Source organism: Ornithodoros turicata, unplaced genomic scaffold (genome assembly GCF_037126465.1).
Source record: "Ornithodoros turicata isolate Travis unplaced genomic scaffold, ASM3712646v1 Chromosome41, whole genome shotgun sequence".
NCBI lineage: Eukaryota > Metazoa > Arthropoda > Arachnida > Ixodida > Argasidae > Ornithodoros > Ornithodoros turicata.
Genome location: NW_026999371.1, coordinates 1,110,153 through 1,136,156, shown reverse-complemented (window position 1 = coordinate 1,136,156; position 26,004 = coordinate 1,110,153). Strand labels below are relative to the sequence as shown.

Sequence of the window (26,004 nt, the reverse complement as noted above, 5' to 3'; positions counted from 1 at the left end):
CGTATAGTGTGGCTAATGGCGAGTTCCACGTAGAGCGAAAATCATTTTTCCAACCATTGGGTGGGGTTTAAGCAGTGTTGTACAGCTTGGGAAAAAGAGTGCACGGGACAGCACCGTGCCGCATGTCTACATTGCAGTGACATCAAAACAGGAAACAAGGGCGGACACACATACTGATACATGAATAGAATAGTCAGTCACCCATTTTTGACTGGGAGGTGTTGGGGTCGAATCCTACCGCCGACTGTTCTGTCTGAGGTTTTCCCGGGGTTTTCCTGAGACTTTCCAGTTCCCCCTGAAGTCGGCTCAGCACGCATAGTAACTCCCCTGTCCCCAACTTCTTTATGCTATTCTCTGTTCACCGGTCCACACCTGTACGCCGCTCATAGCCACAGTTGCGTCGCGGCACTAACACGGAATTTTAAAAAAAATGTCACCCGTTCCATATTCGACCTCTTCTTGATATAACGCAGACGGCCTCTGCGATGAAAAATATGCGCCAGTGCCGTGCATGTGAACTTTTGTCCCAAGCTGGACATGGCGGTAATACTAGACGGGCATTCACCGTAATGGCTCTGCTTTCAGTTTGTGAGTAGAGATCTCGCAACGTCGCAACGTTTCTAGCGAAGAAAGAATTTTCCGCTGCAGATATTTGTAGCTGCGGGCTTTCTATCAGCAACTTTCTCTAAAGCACACAATTGAAAAACAGCAACGAAGCTTCCTAAAATGTATTGCAATCTCTGACGTGCTGATCACGAGAAAGCTTTTAATGAAGCTTTGGAATGTTCACTGTCGTTTTTGAATTGTCCTCTAGTAGTTGACCTGATGTTTCCCGGTGAACTGAGGTGTACCTCATCTACTTTCTGTAATATGGAAAATACAGGGCACCAGGGACTAACGTGATGGCAATCGTCGAACTTCAACAAAACAAAACAAACAAAATGCGAGGACACCTTGAAATTGCGTGTAATGCTTTGCCGATATGGGTGAAATGTAGGAGCGTACTAAAGAGGATAACGCGCTGCGGGTTTGGCATTAAAGGGACCATGAAATGGTTTTCGCGAATTCCGAGTACTCTGCAGGAAATCGTTCTCATGATCCCTAACTATCGTATACACGTCGACTTTTACCCGTATTCAGTACAACGGAGCCGCAGTTACCAAAAAATGGCGGTGCGTGACCGCCGGATAGATGCCTTAGAAGCGGGCTTACATCATCGCCATCCAAACCTCTCAGCCAACTATGAACGAAGAGGAGAACGCACCCCGCGTGGCCACGTGGGTGCATACTTTCAGTTTCGACAACAACGACGCCGTATATCTGTTGCCGAAATCAATTGAAATATGTGAAAGGCAAATTCTCCGCGATGGATGAAGATATTATGCGACAGATACAGGGTCTAGGAATCGTTCGGTACGCAGTTCGGTACGGTAGCATTTTCTGACGAAGAAGTTCAGAGAGGAAAACGTGTTCCTGTAACTATGCTGACAGTCAACGGCTATATTACATTTCTCGTAGGATTTTGTGTCAACGGTTAGATACAATATTGTCTCCAGAACAAATTAAAACATATCTCATTGCGAAGTATGAAAGGTTGCTTGCAAATTTTGCAGTTTGCTCTCAAAAGCTTGTTTCGCCAATCGGCAACATACGCTATGCATGATGTCACGGCCAATTCGCCTCGGAGCCAGGTCGTAGCACCTCTCGTTCACGTCCGTGGTTGATATAGAATATTTTTGCTATTTGAATCATTTTCAACTTCATATTTCACACAGTACAGAGGAACTAACTAAAAATGATCATATGCTTGTTAAATATACCTTCATGGTCCCTTTAAGAAAACCTTTTACAGCGGTAGCTGTTAACGGGGACGTGCCAGGAAATCGCTGTGGTTGTATCACAAAACCCTCGGTTTCCGTGATTCAAATTCTAAAGCTAATGAAAGCGGTTTCGAAATACTCAGAGACGTTTACGCTGTCCCGGAAAGTAAGATTTTACAGCGTTTCCTGTCTCGCTCGTGCCACAATTTAGTAATATTTTTGTCCCTGTAATCCCAGTTGTACATATTCCCTACTTACTTCATAGATGACAGGCCAGTAGTTCTCACTCTAAAGTAGTTGTGCATATATCAGCAGTAAAAGTGTAACATCCACAGTCCACACACAGCGGTTACCGCCGAACTTCGCGTTACGTAATTGTAGCCGTCCTGTGATTTCTTTGACGGACCATGTGTACCTTAGGTAGCACACATAATGATAGCACAAAAAAGTAGAGCAATGTGAAAGTGCAATTGGTCCCTCAACCATGCTCCTTCAGGTCACTATTCTTTACTGAGTTGGAATATACCGCCTCCGCGTGGGATTCTTATCACAGCGCTATTTCGAATTCAATAGAAATATTACAAAATGGGGCTGCCCGATTGTAATTACAAACGCCAGAATGACGGCATAATCTCAACAGGCCTCTGCTTTCCAGTTGCCCAACAATAAGCCGCCTCTGTTTGTGGAATGTTCACTGTCGTTTTTGCTGTAATACTGTCAAATGCTTAATTTGCTTTATTTCCCTCCAGGTATATGCGCAATTTGATCATGTGGTCTCTGTAAATCTTTGTGCCTGCTCTTGTTAACATTATACTGCTATTAAATTATTAAGGTGAACCATTTCCATACGTATTCCGTCATCGCACTTAGACTTGTTGCGGCGAATCATCTCATCCCATCGGCATTCATGTTGTTGTTCTTAGGCAACTAATAAATCAATGCATTTCGAGGTTGCATAATACGGCGGCTGTCCACATTCCACCCGGAAACCAAGCAAGCGGTCCATTTTTATGTTGTGGTTTATCCCTGATGCCCTAAATCAACATTTCCCGCTTCCCACAGCTGATGCTATGCCCGAGAACACATACGGTCCTCAGGACGTCCTCACAAAGTCATCATGTATCGATGTGTATCCCCAGAACGTCCTAGGGATAACGCTCGTGGACTGTCCGTGAGGAGTAATTCAGATTCGTCCTGTGCCCGTCCCTGTAGGTAGCTAGCGGGGCGAGCAATGATACTTTGTTTAATTTAGCTGCTCAGACTCCCTAACACATTTCTTTACCGATGAAAGAAACGAACGAAGAAGTCTCTCTTGTTCAACATTTGTTTTATTTATTTTTTCTGCCGATCCTGAGACATGATGGACATTTCTCTTAAATAAAGGGTGTTCCAACGTAAAACTCTCTGCCTCCAAAAAGGATGACTGCCTATGGTACATGGAGCATTTCTCGTGGAAAGGACAGCAACACGCGGTTATGTTGCAGTGTAAGAAACAGACTTTGAGTTGATCCAGAGCTAATACAATCAATCAATTCCTCACTTCGAGTTTTTTTTTTTTTTTTCGTAAGGGTCGAGTTATAAGCAATTAATACGATTTGTTGCTTCGGAAGAGAATAACTCGTAATACATCACTTGGCGCTTGTTTCTGTGTGACTCCTCACTGTCCGCCCTGTAAAATTTTGCAGCACTTTTTGCACCTTATTCCTTTTATTTTATACGACAGAAGCACATGTCTCGTTCGGGTGACACTCCTGAATTTTTGAATTGTGTGAGCGAGAGCTTACTAAAATCTGTTAAGGGAAGGGAGGAGAGCATAGCGTGAGCCTGGGAGAGGAGAGTGTAGGGATACCGTAGTGCATGCGTTATCCCACCAACCTACGAAGATTAGTCAGAAGCATGATGCGTCGGTGGTGCAGGCTAATGTAAGCTTCAAAGACGGTGTCGAGTTTTTAACGCCCGTTTTGCGGGAAGAAGCATGCAGGGGATTTCGTTTAGTGCAGAACAGGAGTAATTTATAGGATATCACTGCCGTGTGGGTGATGCTATATTGGCCCGCTGGCAAGGTGGGTGAATGATAGATTAAGAGAGCATGCGCTTGCGGTTCGGTCGGCTCCGTCTGGCCATTGCGTAGTTCATTGTATCGCTGCACGTGTGAGCCGGATTTTGGTATGACCTTTTGGTATGACCTGAGCGACTCTCTAGTGTTTGTTAGAAACGTATTATGGGCACAATTCGTTAGAAGTAGAAATATTTCTCAGAGAACCGAGAGGATGGCGGGTGAAGGTCCACGCATGAAAACCTCAGACACACAACAACGAACCAACGACTCAAAAACAACTTTGAGTACTGTAGGGACAAATACAGGAGTGTGATTGGACTTTGCAGTTTTGGAGCAGAAACCTGAGCAGCGGAAATGCCGGTTTGGAGCAGCAAAAACTAGTTTGGTAGCATCTCAATAAACTGACAAACGTGCAGTCAGGTAAATATTTCACGACATGTTTAATAATGAACACATTTGTAAAGTGGCACATAGTACAACATAGTACAACATAGAAACTGCTTAAGACAATTTTAGTTATCAAGTGCCTCGGAAGTGCCTCGATGGCTATTTCTATTGCACTGTGCCTTTCTAGATTTGCTAGGGCTGCTACAAGTATTGGTTCTGCTTTGGTTCTGGTTTGCGACAGGAGGGTCTGTCTCTCGAAATGTTGATTTCATACCGTTTGGGATCCTCGGCATGATATGATATTCTTCTTGCATTTTTGACGTCAACCCTCAGTTTTCTCTCCGTATTTTTGGCATTCGTACCAATTCATAGTAAATTAGAATAATGAAAGCCAATTTTCAGGACAGGGGCGCAGTTTAAGGCACATTGACAAAATTGCCTTTGAATTTGTTTTCAGACATCGACGAAAACAAGGCGATCTAGCGGTCTGCAGAATGTCATGTATTGAGTATGCATTTGTTAACAAATACAAGTCCTAAACAGTATGACTCTGAATGCGACCTACATCTACGTGTACAATTTCACACAAAGACATCCTCTTTCAACAAAAGCTGACCAAACAAAAGACCCCTCTGAAAGAAATTTTTGCAAAAGCTAAGCCAGGCCGGCAAAAAAAAAAAGTGCGACCGAGAGACGCACGGCATGTGTTAATGAAGGAGACTCTCTCCTGTGGGTACGACTGTAATATCAGCTTCCAGGGCTGTGTTACAGAAAAAAAATAAAAAAATACGACGAGGTCATTATTTGTTACTTTCGACAATACCAAAGCCATGTAGGTAGCGCAATACGTGTTTGAGCGCGCCCGCAGACCGTGTATCACCAGAAGCACAACCGGAACCTAACTATTTACATAAATAGCTTAGTATGGCTTGAACTGACTCGATAGTCAACAAAGCCACTTAGGTTAGCCGGACGCGTAAGCTAGGCTATGGCAAGTGCAAGTCACTTCTGTTTTAGTATTGTTGCTATTGTTTAGTATTATTGTTCTGTTTAGTATTGTTTTAGTAATGATCAAGATGCGGGGGGACTGACTTTGGACTGGCCTTGACTTTTTTTAACAGGGTGTAGCAGGACATCGCCTGGGCGAAAAAAAGCGCAATCGGCGCAGAAATCACACCCCTGCAAATATATAAGGTCAAGAGATATGGAGCGGGTAGAGGAAGTCGCATAGGCAGCTCTTTAGAAGAGAATATGTCGCCCGATATCTGATTCATTCAACTGTTAGAAATGAATAAAACACGGAAGAAAACTCCGTGGCAGACAAGGTTGTTTTACGGTTTTGTTTTTCGCTTCCCTTATGGTACAGTTATTCCCCGAATGTTCAAGTAGAAAGAATAATCTAGTGCAGGGAGGGAAATCTGCGGAACATCCAATTAGGACAGAATAAAAAGACAAACAAAGTCGCGAAGCACCCGGGGCGAGGACCACAGAGGTATTGCTGACACAACCTGCCGTCGACACAAACGCCAATGCTATGCGGGAAATATTTGTTGTTGTTTTTTTTTTTTTTCATTTCATTTATTTCACCTTAAATGCCCATGCGGGCTTTACATAAAGGAGTGGATAAATTGACAAAATATGAACATTTACAAACATGATGTAAACCTGAAGTTACATAAGAAAGAAAAATAATAATTCAAAATAAATGAGAGCCACAAAAAGTTAGACACCGTACATAATAAGCCATTAATGCAAAAAAAATATGAATACAAAATTGAACATAGTAGTAAAAACACATTAGCAAAGAAGATATGATGACAACTGTGAGCCAAATGAAGCACTGTCCTGTATGTTTAATAGTGATTCGGGTAGACCATTCCATTCGCTTATTGCGAGAGACAGAAATGAGTTAGAGTAAGCTAATGTTCTGCATTGAGGACGTCTTATTTTGTATGGATGATCAATGCGAGATGACACGTAGTCAGGCGGTGTTATGAGGATGTCCTTAAGGAATGGAAGGTGATGGTAAATTATGTGTAGTAGTGTGAGACGTGCAACCTTGCGACGGATGTTAAGTAGAGGTAACTGAAGACCAGATTTCATTTCTGTTATGCTGGAATGACGAGAATAATTAGAGCATATGAAGCGACAGGCATGGTTTTGAACACTCTCGAGCTCACGCGAAAGATAGTCTTGGTGAGGGTTCCAGATGGATGAGGCATATTCTAACTTACTGCGGATGAGTGATTCGTAAGCCACTTTCTTTACTGTGATGGGAGCATGTTTAAGATTGCGCCTGAGATCGCCGAGGGTTCTGTTAGCGTTGGCGGTGAGCTTGGTTATGTGTTCCTTCCAGGACATATCAGAGGTGAAGGTGATTCCAAGATAAGTTAAGGAGGTTACGGACTCAATGGGGAGGTCGTTAATGTAATAAGCAAAGCTAGGAACGTTTTCTCGTAAAATGAACGACCTTGCACTTCGAGCTGTTTAGTTTCATTTGCCATCCGGAACACCAGTTCTGAACGCGGCGAAGGTCGTCCTGAAGCAGTGATTGATCGGAGGAGTTAAGATATTTTTCTGTAAATGACACAGTCGTCGGCAAATAGACAGACCATCAGGTAGATCGTTAATGAAGATCAAAAAGAGGAGTGGGCCCAAGACAGTTCAGTGGGACGCCTGAGATAACGCGTGACCCAGGGGAAGAGCAATTATTGACAGATGTGTATTCATGTCTGTCATGGAAATCGCGAATCCAAGCAACGACGGGCGGGTTTATACGTAGGCGGGCTAACGTGTAAAGTAATTGTTCATGAGGCACACGATCAAAGGCCTTGAAAAAGTCTATAAAAATGGCGTCAGTTAGGCAGTTATGATCCATGTTGGAAAGTAGATTATTAGAAAAGCTAGATAATTGTGTCTCACACGAGAAATTTTTGCGGAATCCGTGTTGGAATGGTGAGAGAAGGTTATTAGTTTCCAAGAATGATATTAGGTTTGAAAATAGGACGTGTTTCATTATTTTTGAACAGACATTAGTAAGGCGAATGGGACGATAGTTCGTCAGCTGGTTACGTTCGCCAGATTTAAAGATCGGGGCGAGCTTGCCTACCTTGCAGTCGCTGGGCACGGCTCCAGTTAGTAATGATTGGGAGAAAATGAGGGACAGGAAGCTACTGCAGGGGTTTTTAATGCTGTTGAGTACTTTTGCGTTAATGTCGTCAATACCTGCGGCAGAGGGCTTTAATCTGTCAATGATATTCACTATTCCATCAGCATTAATCACGACGGGTGGCATCATTTCATGAGTAAGAGGAGGGAGAGACGGCACAGAAGACGCGTCCTCACGCGTAAATACAGAAGCAAAGAACTTATTAAATGCAAGAGGTTTTGTTTGTTTGTCGATGGTCTTATGGCAAACAGTACTCGTGTTAGTCTACATGACCGGAAACTTAGATGATGAAGGTAGACATCGGAGTTTCTGCATTTCTCGCTTCGTTTATGGTCAGGAAGCCGGTCATTAAGACAGCGTGAAGTCAGTTGCACATATATCGTCCTACAGGAGAAAGGGTGTAGAGTAGACGGCATTCTTGCAGTGCGGCATATACCGGTTGTTTCACGAAGGTCTCCAGGCTTGATAGTTCGTAAAGAGGTGGGGCCATCGAAGAAATTTCTTTTTCGTAAACATGCTCGGGGCATGGGTCATCAACTGAGTCGTGAGCGGATCATATGGACACGCTCACTAAGTAGTCAATCATTCTAATTTTTAAAGTTTACTTTGCACGCATTCAAGACAACTGTTTCCCGTATCGGCACCTTCAGCGAAACATATTCAAAGAAACAAAAAACAAACGTGTCACGTTCATATAGAATGCCAAGCATAGCAATGCGTATCTTGCTGCTGTTCCTAATCTTCCGTCGCCCCGTGTTATATACTAATCGGATGAACACGACATAGACAGCCGGATAGCTGATTGAAAGAGCACATTGGTGCACTACTCCGCGCAAGAAATATGTAAACCGAAACCGATTAATTGCTCGAAAAAGTCCTATGCGTCGACGAGTTTTTTTTTTACGAATTTTTCTCGCTGAAGGTCCCCATACATAAAACAGATATACCGTAGGTGTGTGAAATAAAATTGAAAAATGGGATGTGTATTTTATTCGTGAGAGTATGCAAATGAGCCGCTCACAACTCAGTTCACGGCAGATGTCTTAACCAAAAAGAAAGGTCCGCTTTGGTACCACCTGTTTACGAATTATTCAGCCGAGGTCCTTTCGTTAAACACCCGGTAGAGCAGACGCATACCTGCTACACCAGACTTTAGGTACTCTGGTGTTTTTTTTTGCATAGTGGAGGGCGCGTATTTGGCTGGGTAATCACCATCATCATCATGATCAAATCAAGTTGTTTTCCTGAAACGGTAGGACAAGCAGGACAATCACTCAGCAAGTAGAATGCATCCTAGTTGATGAATTCGGGACAAGTTCATTTTGTTGAGTTTGGGGTCCGGTGAACCTCAGGAAGTGGACTCAATGAAGTATTTCGTATCCATTTGCTTAAAAAAAGTACAGAGTTTTATAGCTTTCACAGCAAGCTCTATCATGAAGACAACCTCTCCCACAATGTGAGAAACATACCCTCTCTCTACACATTCCCACCATATGCAGTACGTACATCTGTTTCACACTTACCATATTAAGCTGGCTTAATATGGTAAGTGATTGATATCGTACTGTAGCTGTGGTCACCGACGAAGAGGACTGTGATCGGACGCGTTTCAGCCAGTTCAGTGAGTTCTTCGTCAGTCAGGGGACGCCTCGTAGCTGTAATTGAATATGAAAGCATCAGTGGCACTCTGCTCATATTTACGTGTTACTCTAGCTCCTATTTGTTTGCCATGTTGAAGGTTAAGTGCGCCTCGTGAAATGGATTCAATGGGAACTGTGTGGGGCCAACGTGCATAAACAGTTGTACAGCAGCACAACATTTGTACTCTCCCGCCATTGGTGCAGGATTCGTTCTTATGCAGATATTAGGATTTTTATGACCGGAAGTGAATTATGAGTTAAAATAAAATTTGGTATGAGTTACATTGATGCGTTAATTTGATGGAACGGACTACAGCTAATCGATATCAATTTCTATTGCCAAATAGTAATTTTTCAGTTCATTTACTTTTTGCCATCGTCTTACCAAGTGATCGGTATGTTTTGCGTCTAAAGGCGCATAACGGGTGGAGTTGTGCTAGCCGGCGATACTGAATGGTGCGCGTTCCCAACCCGCGCACGTCAAAGAGAGAGACAGTATGGGTGTAGTGGCACGAAAGCGGTAAAGGGAAAAGAGTGCTATAACTACGGTGAGTGTGTGAGAGATGAGGATAAGAGAGAGAGGGGAGGATGACGATAACAAGTGAGTGCGGCAGTTAAAAGCTATCTACAATTATGAGCAATCAGATGATCCAGGATAACAGATTTACATGATGAGTTAGATGACAAACACTAAAAGCGGGGCAATGCTGAACATCTACATCTGACACGAGTCAGTACGACTGAGGTTTTCGAGTTTGGAACCGCACTGCGAATAACTTGATTTTAATGAATACTATCAGTCAAAGTTCCTTGCTTCATCTGCTACTGCAGACGTTCGTGTGCTACTCAGTCTGTGCAAGCATCTGCTGGGACTTCGAGGCTCTTTGTGCGACGGACTTTTGGCCTTTAGCCGGAAGAGATGCCTTCACGTGTGCCTCCTTCATTTTTGGAAACACGCCAGTTGTCGATTGGACAATTCGTAGCGATTCTAGGGAGCACAGAGTGTCACGGTTCGAGTCTCGTTGATCCGTCCGCAAGTGATGAGAGAAGTCCCATCGAATATTTCCAACAGACGTAACCGGACATTAAAAAAACGTGTAAAACTTTGAAGACGAAACGCCAATGTCTTTGCATCCAGCGGTCCGGCGTAACATTATGCGAATACAAAAATAAGACTCTTGCACGTTCCTTGCTTTTCACGGCTTTCATTACCACTTTACAGGATCAGCGACTCAAAGCTCGCTTTGCTCAACAAGTGTCGTTGGTATCAATAATGCCTTACGTATCGCCGAAGCCTTTCTCCAGGCAGAACGAGAGCCTCGTCAACGCGAACAACACCCGTCTCGGAGAACAAGGAGCAGTCTAAACAAGGACAACGACACAAGAAGACACACAAACAACACCCACATCAACACATGTAAGTAAAGTGCCAAGTACCGATATTCGGGAACACAAGAAATGTTCCATTGTCGAGTGTTCCTGTAGTTTCACAAAGGAAAGCTGTACAGTTGGTTTCTAAATGGTACATAGCCAACGCGTGTGCAGAAGGGAACTTCTCATGCGTTTTATGGCCGTCGACAGGTAAGGACTAGAAGTAGGACGAATCCACAATTTTACCAATCCGAATCCAAAGACGGTTCTGCGACTCCACCACGCCTACGATTCTAGAATCTACTTCGTAAATGTAAACTATGACGTTGTTTCATCGACTGCAGGAGAAACTCCCGAGTATACATTGTTTCAATAAAAGTAACAAACGATCAAAACCGAAACCATATTGCCTTTAAGCGTGTAATGGGAGAGTTCCTTCCTGAACTCCTTCAGTCCAGAACAATTCAACCACACACCACACAGATCTATTTGGTTTTCTGTGGACACCGGAGGCGCAACCTTTAAAAATATACAAATAAATGTGCTTGGTGGATCGAAATGCTCCTATTCGCCGTTTTGGGCACTGGGATTCGAGGATTCGGAGATTCTATTGGTCCATCCCTTGCGAACACTGTGACGACTTTTCGAGATGAGGATCAAGTATTGGCATAAACGCCACCGCGACAGAGGTTCGACTAATGGTCGACACACTATTACTGTGTAATATAATGGAGGGATATATGACTTAAGCTGGGAAAGCTGAGCCTAGATCCCACTGCTCAATAACTCTCAACAAAGTCACTTCCTAATCATTGGATGCCGTTGAAATGTGAGGGTTTGGTGGAAGTAGCAGACTCTAGTTAATCAACTCTGCAACTTGAAACGCTCTTCAACGGCTTCAAAGGCGTCAGTAGAGGTCGAACATGTAGAACAAGTCGCACAGGCAAAGAGGTTTCACCCATCACCGCAGATCGCCTTGACTTTTGCTAATATGCCAGCCCCGGAAACCGTGACCGAGCTCTGGGCGTCCATTTGTTTTGTTGGGTACTTCGGATAGTGGAGAGTACTGTGAAGACATTTCCGAATCTGTGCTCAGCTTTGATTGTGTTTTTGAGGAATTAAGAGATTTCCTTTCACTTAAATGTGCTAAAGTGCTTCAGGATAATAGGCGCTATGTCCCGCCTACCGATCCTTCGACACACTTGGACCCCAGCAAGACCGTCTACTTGGCGGAGGATGCACTTTCGATAGGCATTGGAGCGGTGATCTACTACAAGATTAGTGGCAAGAATCAGTCATTCGTTCACGTTTGGCAGACAACAGAGAGTTGTAGCAGGCCGCTGGTAACGTTGGTAACGTGGTGGTGGTGGTGGTGGTGGTGGAGGGGGGTCGAGGTAGCTTGCCGTTGTTGGCCGCACTCAAGTGACGTGGCTTGCGTCGACTCGTGTCAACCGGAACCAATCAGTGGATGAGATTAGAAGTCACGCACTAGTGCGATTGGTTCCGATAGGCACGATAACCTTATCAACGGCATGTGAGTGAGGTGTGTGAGTGAAATGTAAGAGTGAAAGGAGGATGAGTGAGAGAGAGTTGCTGGCTTGCCCCTTCAGATGATGCACCCTGGAAGTCGCTGGGAAGGCGTGTTAGCTTAGCTCAATTTGTAAAGCCCTGGACCGGCAACCCAGAAGATGTGGGTTCGATCCCTACAGCTGGCTAAGCTTTTCCGTGACTTTCATCTTTCATCGTTGATTTCTTAGGCAATTTGAGGCTTTGTTTGTATCTGTCCCTTCCATGTTGTTCCAGCCTCAGAACATCAGTTTCTCTCTCTCGTTCAACAGGTTCCGCTTGCGTCGATTTCCGTCGTATGAATGTGTGTATGAGTGAGCAAAAAATGTAAGAGTGAAAGGAGTGAGTGCGTGGCTGGTTTGTCGTCCCTTCAGATGACGCACCCCGAAAGTCGCTGGAGAGGCTCAATTGGTAGAGCCCTGGACCGGTAGTCCAGAACATGTGGGTTCGATCCCTACAGCTGGCTAACCTTTTCAGTGACCACCATCTTTCATCATTAATTAAGTATACCATTTTAGTTGGCCATCGAACACTGATACCACCGGCTAGGAGAGATATCCGAGAGGCTTCGTTTTCGTTTTTTTCTTTCTCGCTCTCTCCTTTTCTCTTTTTTTTTGGGGGGGGGGGAGGTGGAGGGGGGAGGGCTTATTAATACCTGAAGACAATTTATGATACAGCTATAGGATGTCACGCTTCCTCGCGAACGCAGGAGCCTCTCTAGCTAGGAAAACGCGATTGTAAAAGGGGGTCACTTGGCCCATTCGTATTATAACACATTACTCTGCTCTCATTTGGTCACAATAATCCTCGTTGCCTTGTCAATGCATCTGCATTTTTTAGATAATGTAGATTTGTCGTTCACCTCGAAGCTACAACAAACACACAAAAAAAACGTAAGAAATCACGACTTTCTCTTTGAGTCCGAGTTTGATTTGCGATTATCTGACGACTTTCCGTTGCTGTGACCTCTCAAAATGTATCTATCAAAGTCCATCATAATAAGCGCAATTTCAGACAACGAAAAAAAGACAAATATCGTGTCTGCGTTCCTGTCTTTTATTTTCCATACTTAATACAGCTAACGCCGTAGTGGATCAAATCTCTTGCAGCCTAATGCCGCGTGTTTTTCGGGAGCCGTACTCCTGGCTTTTCGTTTCGTCTGTGGAGAGGGTGCTAGCAGGTGTGCTGTGTTATCAGCGTTCTTCTGAAGATTTACAATCTTGATCCAGCCGTACATGATCGCGCTTTCAGCGGTACTGCGGTTTCAGATCGCGCTTTCAGCAGTTTCTGTAGGTGTGAAGAACAGTATATTGAATGCTTCATAAGCTACTGCGTGCACCACGTAAAAGTCAGTTGTGTAGCATCGGTTGCTAGTACATATGACTGGAATAAATACGAATGAAGCACGATGAACATTTGATTTACACATCAGAGTCTTCATGTTGGGACAAACTTCGCATGGCTGCATATGCGATCACAATGTCCTCCTTTAGCTTTGAAGCCAAAATAAACCGGGGCACTTCAAACCACCTTACTCAAACTGTGACGCAACATTTGCCTCAGCTTGCCGTCGTCTGGATCTTTGGACGTCGTTCCCGATTTCCGTTCTTAGCTCACCTCGCGTCATAGAGTCCACATCTAACATGCGTGACACGCGCTGTTCGAGTTCGTGTTCGACACTTAAACATGGCCTCTTTCCTCTTGTCTCTTGGATGCCACCTTCCTCCCAGTACGTGACGTCACGTTTCTGATATCTCCTAGCCTGTAGCGCTGATGAATTTTCTTCTATCCTTTAACATATATTTTAGCCTATCCCATGTTGCATCCCATTAGTTTGTTCGCCGACTATGTAGGTTCTCTAAGACACAGTTTTTCTTTTCTAGTCCTTGGCTAGAAAACCATCCTAGTCAGCGCTGCTGCATGTGGCTCATCGCGGCGTGATGCGAAAAAAACATGTATATACGGGGTCAAGCTCTCCTGTCCGTACCCCTTGCATTTGGTTCCAGATCTAGAAACTTAGTTAGGGCGTTTAACGTCTTCTGACGCAGATCTTTCCCCGCAGTATCTTGCTTAAATTCTTTTACCACACCTCTGAAAAGATCCCATAACTGCAGGGGCGCCGCTAGGCAATTTTTCAGGGAGGGGCAAAAATCTCGGGCCCGATCGCCGCTGCACAGTCCCCCCGGGATGGGTGCCGTTCGACAGCTCTCTTGAGCAATGATTCCGAGTACCACCAGTGCCATCAGCAATTTATTCTCATAAATGTATTAATGATAACGCAACGCATGCCTTATTATGTGGCTGGAGCTTTCAGTGCTTGGACACCGCAGCACATTTGGGAGGGGTCGTGTGCTGCGAAAAAGAAAAGTATGAGAAATACGGCGGGAACTTTCAGAGATGTGCAGCCTTCGCCACGTAGGCAGGGCTCTGGCAAAGTCACAAAACGAAAAAAAGAAAAATCATGAGTCAGGGATGGGCAAGTGCCCCCCCCCCCCTCCCCTGACGGCGCCCATGCATAACTGTGCTCGTTCATCTCTGGTGTCCGAGGAGAGGACTAGGGTCACAAGGCGTGGTAGATTCTCAAGAAGTAAATCGGCATTCTTTCCTGTTAATGATGTGAATTAAGGAACTTCCGTTTTGCTGTCCGTGATCAGTCTGACATTCGCACCAGATCCATTTATAATGTCCACCAGCTTTCTCACGAACGTGTCTTTTCCTTTCGGGTGGCACACTTATTAGCAGTGTATACGTCCTGCATTTCCAAGAGCAGGTTTTCAAGAAGCCGCTCGACTATTCGCACCTTCATGTGCAAAACATCAGGGACAATGAAGCGGGGTTCTATGAAGAACAATGGGGGATGCCGCACTAAGTTTTTCATGTTACCATACATAACCTCAATCTGCGTCGGCTTTCTACTCGCCGAATAATAACTTGAGTGTTAATAAGTGAGTGTGATAATAAGTGAGTGTTTGTTTCACAAAATTGATTATCATAATAATTCCTAAGAGGATCGTTAATCCTAAGAGCTTATATGCATTCCATTACCGATGCCATACGATTTAAGAAACGTTTATGCGACCACTGGGGGGGAGTGGGGTGACGTAGGAATTCGAGCGATCTGCCTGCCTACCTGGCGGCACTTTGCTCGGTGAATGGACGAAGAGGGGGAGATGAAGTGGAAAGCTCACGCGTCTGGCTGACATGACTGTTGCGCTTCATAGTCATTTTTCAATTTCCACGTCGTACGTGTTGTCATTGTTTGCTCTAGTTGACCAAACTGTTTCATGTACTTGTTTATTTACCTCCACGTATCTGCGCAATTTTTTGATGTGGTTGTAAATGTTGCATGCTGCTTTGTTAACATTGTTCTACCAAGTGTTAACCTCCCGTTTGTATTGCCTCATGGCCGCGAGGGTAAATAAATAAATTAGTCTGTAGGTCTTACAGCACAACAACCGTCCACCTTCCGCGTACAAATTCTTTGAGAGCGATAAATCAGCTTCTTTTGCGGGACTCGCCGATGCCACGCAACTACTGAAGTTTCTCTCTCTCTCTGTTTCCTTATTTATTTTTTTCTTACAGTGGCCGCTCACCGGCCACTGCTGCACGGCTCATGATGTACTGCTTGCGACATACTTGTTTGATATCTCCAGCCCCCGTAAAAGCGGGTTACCGAACCAAGTTGCTGTGCTACCGTCGCCTTCGCCTCACTTCCGTTCCCCTGGTGGCGGCGGGGCTGCGCAGCGCCACCAGACGGGAGAGATGACGATCCGATAACCACGCGTCGTCTGCTAGCTCCAAATGCGTCGACGGGGCAGCGCTTTCCTCGGAATGCGGAGTGGAATGGGAATTGTAACTTGTTTCCTTTTGTTCCTGTTTACTGATTTTAAAACATAAGTACACCGAAATTAGGCCACATTTGAGCAGTTCCTGCGGTCGTCAGGACTTTTTGTAAAAGGTGTCACAGTAATGCAAGGGACCACGGCTGCACCGTGAAACTGGCACAAGCGAAGGACTACATCATTAGAAAGTGTTGATAAGCTTATCAACACTTTCTCGATTGTTCCCGATGTGTTTTTCCTGAGGTGTTCTGACCATTCACTGGTCCATGCATTCGCACTCCGCATTCGGAGGAAAGTGCTGCCCCGTCGACGCATTTGGAGCTAGCAGACGACGCGCGGTTATCGGATCGCCATCTCTCCCGTCTGGTGGCGCTGCGCAGCCCCGCCGCCTAAAGTCCCTCGATCGCTCTTTGGGAAGTAGCGACAACCCTTCCCTCGCCCTCTTTATTTTTCTCCCTTTCACTCCTCCGCCCGCCATGTTCTTCCCAGGTATCGACGCCGGTTCGGTTCGCTGATACATTGTCTTGCTTGCCGCATGCTAATTTCACTTCAGCAGACCGAAATTTTGTGTATGTGGGTGCGTTTTGAATGCTAAACGTCCTTGACTTGTTTTTGAACTCCCAAATCAGAAGTAGGAGCATGCCGCTTAGTGTTACAGCATGACGAAGAACCATTCGGCTGTGCAGTGAAACGCTTGAATGAAAACCAAACGAAAACGTCTTCGAAGGAAGATTTCTCATCTATTTCTCGGAAGTGCTGTTTGCCAGTCCTGCATGACTCCGTTTGCTTGTTAGGAAGATAAAAAGACAAAACATCTGGACAAGCATGACCGATAGTGACTCTCTGTAATGCATCTGCTAGGGATTGCAACTTAGCCTTTTCGTTCGTTTCTTTTTTTTTTCCAGAATCAAACAAACTTCAACCTCAACTACACCAAACTTTTTTCATTTTCTGCACAGCTTCTTGTAAGGAGGTAGCTGTTCCAAGTAATGCCTCGGTTTACCGTAATTTTTCCCACTAATGTCCCTATGCCTGGCTACTATAATTTTCCCACCCTCAAGTATAAGGGAAAAAACACACAATTTGGATTTCCTGCTAACACAGCTGCAAGCCTCATGCTGACTAATTGGAACGGCCCTGAAAAGGGTATTTTTTTCAGCGCGTGTTGTCATGTCAGGTTGTTCTTGTCAGGTTGTCACAATCGGGTTGTCTTCATAGGTAATCTTAACCATCTATAGGTGTTCTTATTAGGTTTTTGCCACCTCCTCATGTGAATGTCGTGTAACGTTAGTTTAATTATGTAAATTTTTGCGAGCTTAAGTCGGAAATTTGCCTAGTAAAGGTCACTTTTTTACCCCACCAATGTGAAGAGCGTGTCTAATTTAGTCAAATTAACAGGCACAGCTTATCACTTCCGACTTTCGCTGGGATAATGCTTTCCCTCTCCCAATTTTAGGAACTGTTACTTTTTCTACTATCACTCTGTGGGCTGGCTTCGGAACCTCCTTTCGTCGCACTTAGAGCGATTGCGCTCAAAAAGCCATCGCGCGCTATGGTCCGGTGCTCCGAAAAGCATGATATTCGGCTATTTGTTCCGATGGGATAGCTCGTGAATATCACTGTGAATTATCATGATTTGGAGTGAATTTGGCACGCTCTTCATATTGGTGAGTTAAAAAAGTGACCTTTACTTGGCAAATTTCCGAGTTCAGTTCACAAATATTTACATAATTAAACTTACATGACATTCACATTAGGATGTGACAAAAACCCAATAAGAACAAATGCTGTTGACCGCATGACTCTAGGTGGTGTAGTTTTTTTATCATAATTCAATGACACGTTTTCTGGGACACCCTGTATATATCTGTTGGCCGTGTGATAAATGGTTTCTCGAATTCTTTAACACGTGGGGAACGTCAGCAGAGAAGTAGAGACGGCGGCTTGGGTCACAAGGATGAAGACTATGACACTTGTGCTTTTCGTTGACTTGAAGTTTTTTCCTCCAATCTTGTGCAGCCACGCCTTCCGCCTTGCTACTTCTTTACTGCTTTTCCCCATTGGAACGGCAAACATTGCCTGTCCTGTTTCAGGACGACTATTGCACCCGAAGGCACAGCAGCCAGTCATTTTCAGTCGGTTATGATAGGCGATTCAACGCGATAGTTCGGCCTTCAAAAACTACGCGCAAAGAGCACGAACGCACGAACTGAGCGAGGAGCGAACTTGGGAAGATCATGGCGGACGGAAGCAAAGCGACACGGCGGAAGTGGCGCAAACTACCACGTGAGCACCTTCGACCAACGAACGCTCCCTGTCGGCGCCGCAAGGGTTGTCGCTACTTCTCAAAGAGCGATCGAGGGACTTTACCGCCGCCACCAGGGGAACGGAAGTGAGGCGAAGGCGACGGTAGCACAGCAACTTGGTTCGGTAACCCGCTTTTACGGGGCTGGAGATATCAAACAAGTATGTCGCAAGCAGTACTTGTACGGGGCATCAAGCCCGGAATTATTTTATCTAGATCTTGTAGAGTTGCCCGCTTCATCACGGCTTCTGCGTTAACCACATGACAGACAGAAAGGCGAGGGCGATTACAGCAGCTATCAACGAAACCCGTGCACAAAAGTTACGACTTATCATATTGTTTTGTTTGATTTTAGTGACTTTTTTTTTCCTTCCATACTTCATCCAATGAAATCATTCCTTGTTCAACAAGATATCTACTGGAGCTGATAGCACTGCGGTCTTGTCTTGAGTAGGAAGTATGCTAGGACGTTGCCAAAGCTTATTCACTCTGCGCGCGTTCTTGCTATTGTTCTTGTATGCAAGAGCTTTTGTGCCCGTATAGCTCTGCGGCTGAGAATTCTGGGAGTCTGCGACTGGAGTACGAACAGATGGGCTTTCCTATATGTCTTCAGACTGCCTGTACGCCGTAGAACGAATAATTGCAAGAACGGTAATCCATAATCTGTATGAGAATATGCATGGAATATATTACACATCTGTGAGAAAACTGGTGGACATTATAAAGGGATCTGGTGCGAACGTCAGACTGCTCACTGACAGCAAAACCGAAGTTGCTAAATTCACATCGTTAACAGGAAAGAATGTCGATTTACTTCTTGAGAATCTACCACGCCTTGTGACCCTAGTCCTCTCATCGGACAGCAGAGATGATCGAGCACAGTTATAGGATCTTTTCAGAGGTGTGGTAAAAGAATTTGAGCAAGATACTGCAGGGAAATATCTGCGTCAGGAGACGTTAAACGTACTAACTGTGTTTCTAGATCTGGGAACCAAATGCAAGGGGTACGGACAGGAGAGCGTGACCCCGTATACGCATGTTTTTTTTGCATCACGCCGCGATGAGCCACATGCAGCAGTGCTGACAAGGACGGTTTTCTAGCCAAGGACTAGAAAAGAAAAACTGTGCCTTAGAGAACCTACATAATCGGCGAGCAAACAAATGGGACGCAACATAGGATATGTTAAAGGATAGAAGGAAATTCATCAGCGCTACAGGCTAGGAGATATCAGAAACGTGACGTCACGTACTGGGAAGAAGGTGGCATCCAAGAGACAAGAGGAAAGAGGCCACGTTTAAGTGTCGAACTCGAACTCGAACAGCGCGTGTCACGCGTGTTAGATGTGGACTCTTTGACGAGAGGTGAGCTAAGAACGGAAATCGGGAACGACGTCCAAATATCCAGACGACCCGATCCAGACGACTCGATCCAGCTGACGCAAATGTTGCGTCACAGTTTGAGTAAGGTGGTTTGAAATGCCCCCGTTTATTTTGGCTTCAACGTTAAAAGGAGGACATTGTGATCGCATATGCAGCCATGCGAAGTTTTTCCCAACATGAAGACTCTGATGTGTAAATAAAATGTTGATCGTGCTTCATTCGTACTTATTCGACTCATACGTACTAGCAATCGGTGCTACACGATTGACTTTTACGTGGTGCACGCAGTTGCTTATCAACCAGTCAATAACTTTTCTTTTCACCTACAGAAACAAAGATGTACGAATGAAAAAAGACGCGATGGCGAACAACACAGTCCCAAGCAGTTCTATGCTGAAAGCGCGAGCATGTACGGCTGGATCAATATTGTAAATCTTCAGAAGAACGCTGATAAGACAGCACACCTGCTAGCACACTCTCCACAGACGAAAAGAAAAGCCAAGAGTACGGCTGTCGAAAAACACGCAGTATTAGGCTGCAATAGGGATAGATTTGATCCACTACGGCGTTAGCTGTATTAAGTATGGAAGATAAAAGACAGGAACGCAGGACAACATTTTCCTTTTTTTTTTTCGTGGTCTGAAATTGTTGCTTACTTTGATGGATTTTGATAGATACATTTTGAGAGATGGGAACAACAGAAAGTCGCAAGAAAATCGCAAATCAAACTCAAACTCAAACAACAGAAAGTCGTGATCTCTTAAGTTTTTTGTTGTTGTAGTTTCGAGGTGAACGACAAATCTACATTATCTAAAAAATGCAGATGACATTGACAAGGCAACGAGCATTACTGTGATCAAAAGAGAGCAGAGTAATGTGTTATAATACAAATGGGCCAAGTGGCCGCCTTTTACAATTGCGTTTTCCTCGCTAGAGAGGCTCCTGCGTTTGTGAGGAAGCGTGACATCCTATAGCTGTATCATAAATTGTCTTCAGGTATTAATAAGCCCCCCCCCCCCCAAAAAAAAAAGAAAGAAAAAAGGATCGATCGAGAAAGAAGAAACGAAAACGAAGCCTCTCGGATATCTCTCCTAGCCGGTCGCATCAGTGTTCGATGGCTAACTAAAATGGTATACTTATTTAGCTTCACTAATTTTCAAAGATGGACCCAATGACAGCATCGAAGCCCTTGGAGTCATTGTACATTCTCTATGACCGACACAATGGTGTCGATAATTATGAACCTATCCTCGATAAACTTGGTTTGACAACGTCAGCACATCGTAGAACCTCAGATATCACATTTTCCTGTGCGAAGTAGTACATGTCGTCTTAAGCTGTCGCTGGTCTATTTTCTGCCGTTCATTTTAGTTCTTTCTTGTAGTTGCTTCCTTCCTTCATTATCTTCACATAACGTTCCACGAGCAGTGGTGTAGGGTACGCACCTCCGCGGTGAAACACCCCATCTCATCGTCATCATTTATGGTTGTTGTGGCGTTCACTCCGACCACAACTCTATTTTATGTTTTGTTTGATTGCTCACAGTTTAGCAGATACCAACAGACTTCGTAACAGCCATAATGTACACACGTTTGCTCTTTATAACAACCTCAACGATGTCAACAGCAAGTTTTTAGTTTTTTATATCCTATACCCTTACCACGTGATGTTACACACAAATCCGTATTGTTATTTCTTATTTATCTTCTCTTTTAGTCTCTTCTGCGCTGAGCCATTTCCCAAACCTGTGGTTGCGCGTGGCCTTGAACGTAGGCTTCGCCGCAACGTTCTCGTCCGGCGATGGAAGGCTCCTTTACAGGTTCAAAATTTGGAACCCGAATGGAACCTTGAAGATGCCACTATTCATGCCCAAAAAATTGCTCAAAAGCTTTGTCCTGGCAGAGGCAAGATGCAATTAGAGAACGAATGCAAAGCGCTGACAGCAGAATATGTAACACGCGCTTTTCGTTCTAGAATACACAGGCTCTATTGAAGTCGTTTTAGGTGAAGCCTGCTTTACGTTTTGTCCCTAATTCTTGGGCATGCAGGCAGTGCAATTCGAATGGTCACGATACATTCGTGCATGATTCATTGCGGTCACGCTGCGATGCGGTAGAAAATGAATCTCGTGCAGGATATCTGGCAAGACACATGGTCTCCTTCATTTGAATACCAATCCTCTGCAGGTATATGCTCGAACGCATACCACATCTCACGTTGTTGCACGAACGATTCCATTCTTGCAGTTGCATTGAAAACAGCAAACAGGCCCACATGAATGTCAGTGTTGAACTTGTGCGGAATTTATCGAGCACATAATCACAATTTCACGTCGAAATTGTTGTTCAGATAAGCTTCCAGTTGTTGTTTCCGTCGTCCAGTATCTACGGGCGTTACCTCGGGCGGAGCCATGGGACGCCCCGGATCATAGCCGGCTGCCATAACTGACTTTTCTCCAACAACTGAAGAAACCCCCAGGAAAGTCAGAGAAACCCTCACCTTTCTTCCAGTCAGAAGAGCGACTCTATCTACGTAGGATGGCAGGTTTTCCAAATCTTCGTCACAAAAATGGGTGCGTCTATCGATTGTTTTGGTTTTACTAATTTTCGTAATAGGAAGACAAAATTGAGAAACTCATTTTGCATGAACGAGGAGGTGCATTTCGGGTGAAGTTGGAGTTGTTCGTTCTGTGTAGAGAACAAAGGCGCGATCCGTTAGGCATTTATGAGAGATGCATATGATGCAACCAGTAGCGCTCGTGGGTAAAGACAGATGAATTGTTCTTCCACTGATGTTGGAAGCGCACTTCCAACATCAAATATAAAGTACCTAACGAACTAGTGCAAGTGATGTACGTTCACTCATTATGAGCAGTTCCTTAAAAAAATTTATACGACGGAGCTTGAAGTGCAGTTCCTATTGGTGAACGATAATGAAAGTTTAGATATAATGTTGCAGCATTTTCTAGCTTGGAGGAAAGCCGTCGTGCTATGCAGCTCAGTATGTCTTACTTGTCGTTGTTGTTGTAGTGGTACTTGTCGTAGACGAAGACGGGCTGTCCGCGGAGGCCACACCACTGGAAGGATCATACTGTACCCCTCCGTCGCTGCCACCGGCAGAGTCGTCAGCGCCGCCAGCATCGCCAGTGTCGCCACCGGATAAACCTGTTAAAGGAGCACAGAAAATGCTTCCGTCACGATATTCTTTTCAAACCAAGCATTTAACATGAATACTAAAACGCACCACGCGAAGTTATTCACTCGACAGATGCATACATATCGCGGGATTCCATTTTGAAAATCTGGATGTCCCCATCCTTCATCCTTGCCGTTTGTGTACATTCCAGAATATCTTACGTATACCAACTCGCCAACTCTTTTGTTATTGCACTCATTCGTTGAAAACGGGAGACTTAAACCTTTTTGTGGCAATTATGGACAGCATAAGTGTTACAAAACAGGCATACACCTCCCCTTTTTAACAATTCATGGCAGATAACGATATCATTCCAGATGATGATCCACTTTAAGCTGCGCTGAAGTTCGTTTCTAAGAGTGAACGACAAGATTGTTCTTGGCTTGCACCATCCCTGCTGGAAATAGTAGACACGATCTCATTCGTTAATGAGATTCAATCAGAAACCAGACTGCCAATTCGTTCAACGTGTGAAAGCCGACTCGTATATTTCTCGTTATTTCAGTTGTTCTCAGTTCAGTTTCAGTTTTTCTCAGTTCTCGTTGTTGATGGTGTGCCGTTCATAGTGTTTTTCTGCTATTCATGCGTGCATGTTTCTTGTTTTGATAGATTCTTTTTCAATTATTTTCCTGCATGTGTCTGTTGTTTACCGTTGGTACATGCGCCGTTTAGAGTGTTTCTCTGCTATTCAGCGTTAGCTCTGTGCTGTATTAAGTTATTCATCATGTGCCGTTCAAAGTGTTTGTCTGCTATTCGTCCGTGCATGTTTATCGTTTTGATAGATTCTTTTTTCATTTATTTTCCTGCATGTACCTCCTGTCTACGTGATGTGTTTTGGTTCTCTATTAGCGGTTGATTGTTTTGTTTCTCGTTATTTCCGTATGTCTATGCTGATTACTTAATAAGAAATTGATTAATTGTGTAATGTTGGAACTTATCTTTCCTATTGCTCTCGAAAATGTTCATAACTGTCAGGCGTACGCCTCCGGTCTTCAACAAATCAGGGCAGATATTATTATAGCTGGTTGTTGGCTAGGAGAGTGCTATACGGTGAAGTTTATTTTTTAATATATTTTCTGTGTTGGTTTCATAAAACAAAGTAATGTTTGTAGTGTCTCTTAGAAAGAAAATTGTATGGGGTTTCAACTAGATTAAGTCACGAGAAATAATAGATTATTCTCCCCTTCTGTTGTTTTGATTAAGAATATCTTCTTTGTAGTGTTATAGATTTTATTTCGTCTTGTGTTCCTGTCCTATGGTCTTCCAGGTTCTCTGCTGTACACAATTAACTACATGTACCGGCACTTGTAATTAAAGCTCCACTATGGTGGTCATGTTAGACTTTTTATAATAAAACTTTTAATTTTGATTGTAATCGTATTGATTAAAAATATCTTCTAAAATGTGCTACCCCTCCTGCTTAATTGAAAACTTGCTTGATTATCACTAATAAAAAATGTGATACCCCTTCAATGCTATTGCATCAGATTTTTTGGCTGAGTTTTTCTCTTTCACACAGAGTCATAACATAATTCTCGACACTAATGACTTTAATAAATATATTTTCACTTGTACTTTTGTACTTGTACCTTTGTGTATGGCTATCCTTTGCATGTCTCTGCATGTAAACCGCTCACCTGTTGTAGCGGGAAAAAATTGTGATTGAAGTCGGCACAGATTGAAAAATGGCGAAAGAAGTCGGCCCAGGCTGAAAAATGTGAGCGGGTAAGCGCGCACGCAGCCCTCCGGCCACGCTCCGCCCTCCGGTAAGAGCCTCCACCCGAGCGCCGCCTGCTGGGTGCGGGAAAAAATACGCGCAGGGCTCAGGACAGGTCCCAGAGGTCCATGCTGCTAACTGGACCGCCCGAAGCCTGGACCCCCCCTCCTACTACTGAGAAGACCACATCAACGAAGTAAGAAACCAATTCAACTAATTGGTTTAGTGGGCGTCAATGAGAAATGTTGATTTCCAATTGATTTAATGAGATCCGACATGTTGTGTATTACAGACTGCGTCAATAGAAGGAATGAGGAACTGGCCTAATGTGTATCAATGAGAAATTAATTTCCAATTGATTTAATGGGATCCAACATGTTGCATTGCCGTCACTAGAAGAAGTGAGAGGTCAGTTGCTCAAGAAACGAGTGTAATGGTGACCAGCAGTACATCATCTCTTTCAAATTAAGTAATAATATATGATTAGAAAGCACGCTGTACGTTCGTGTCGACAATGAACTAATTCGAACCATTTCAAACTATTGGAATTCCAGAACATGAACCGTATAGAAAATATCGCAAGTGGAAGTTGAATGAAAATTTGAAATTAAAATTTATTACGAACAAACCTAATGAGGAATCGAACAGACCGCGGGCCGCGATGTCGCCAACAGGGCGCGTTGTAATACATTTTCGTGCCGCACCACATAGTGGATCGTGCGAGTTGAAAATAGTTCGCATTATTTCAAATGTTTCATATTATACTCAAAGTACATATGCCGTGGTTCCTTGGTATTACACCTCTTACTGTAAGCTATTAGCATTCCGTACAAAATTCAATGAATGTATGAGGACGCTTTCTCCGGAACCGTCGGGACCACCACCTGACGGATTAATCAGTCTCTCACGAAATGTTGGAGCGTTGGGATGTGTGTGGTCGCTCACAAGCAGTTGGCGTCATTCGTGCTTGATTTCGAGGATTTGATCCGTGTCCAAGGTAAGAATCGATTTGTCAAGCATTCGCGTTGTTTGAACGCCGCTTAGCATGTTTTTACCCCTGCTCGCAGGCACTATGGCCGTTGGTGGGAGGATCGTGCAGTCAGTGTGTTGCCACCCGCCCTGCGTGCAACGGTACGTAATATATTTTGGCGCTCAGTTACGTTGACATTCTGCTGTTCCAGCACCTTTTGTATTATCCTCTGAAACGTTATTACTTGAAGGTTACACTAGTACGACGCGGCTAGCATAGGGGCGTAGGCATTTGTCAGCAGGTGGCCAAAACGGAATCTCAGCGAAGCTGGATGGCCCTAATTTTCACGCGAGAAAGGCAAGCTGGACGGGGCATTAGAAATCTCCTACGAAGCACAGAAGATCATTATGTCTTCGAGCTTTTTTTTTTCCTCAGCACTGTTCGGACATGGGGATACATCTCTATGAACTCTCTTGCTGTGTATTTATGTTTCATGTGCTGATGACGGGCAGAATGCTTTCACAACATGTAAGTGCTCAATTAGGTTTCTATTCTTGGTGTTTACTATGTCTTGCTAGCGATT

At 44.2% G+C, this 26,004-nt stretch overlaps 1 protein-coding gene across 1 annotated transcript in view; it reads right to left on the bottom strand.

Moving 5' to 3' along the window:
* The window catches only part of LOC135374059 (uncharacterized), a 93,178-nt gene that overhangs the window by 51,780 nt on the left and 15,394 nt on the right, over nt 1-26,004 (bottom strand). The window contains exon 5 of the mRNA XM_064607065.1: nt 22,551-22,703. Coding sequence (XP_064463135.1) covers nt 22,551-22,679 — 129 coding nt within the window. The 5' untranslated portion in view covers nt 22,680-22,703. The remainder of the gene's footprint in view (nt 1-22,550; nt 22,704-26,004) is intronic.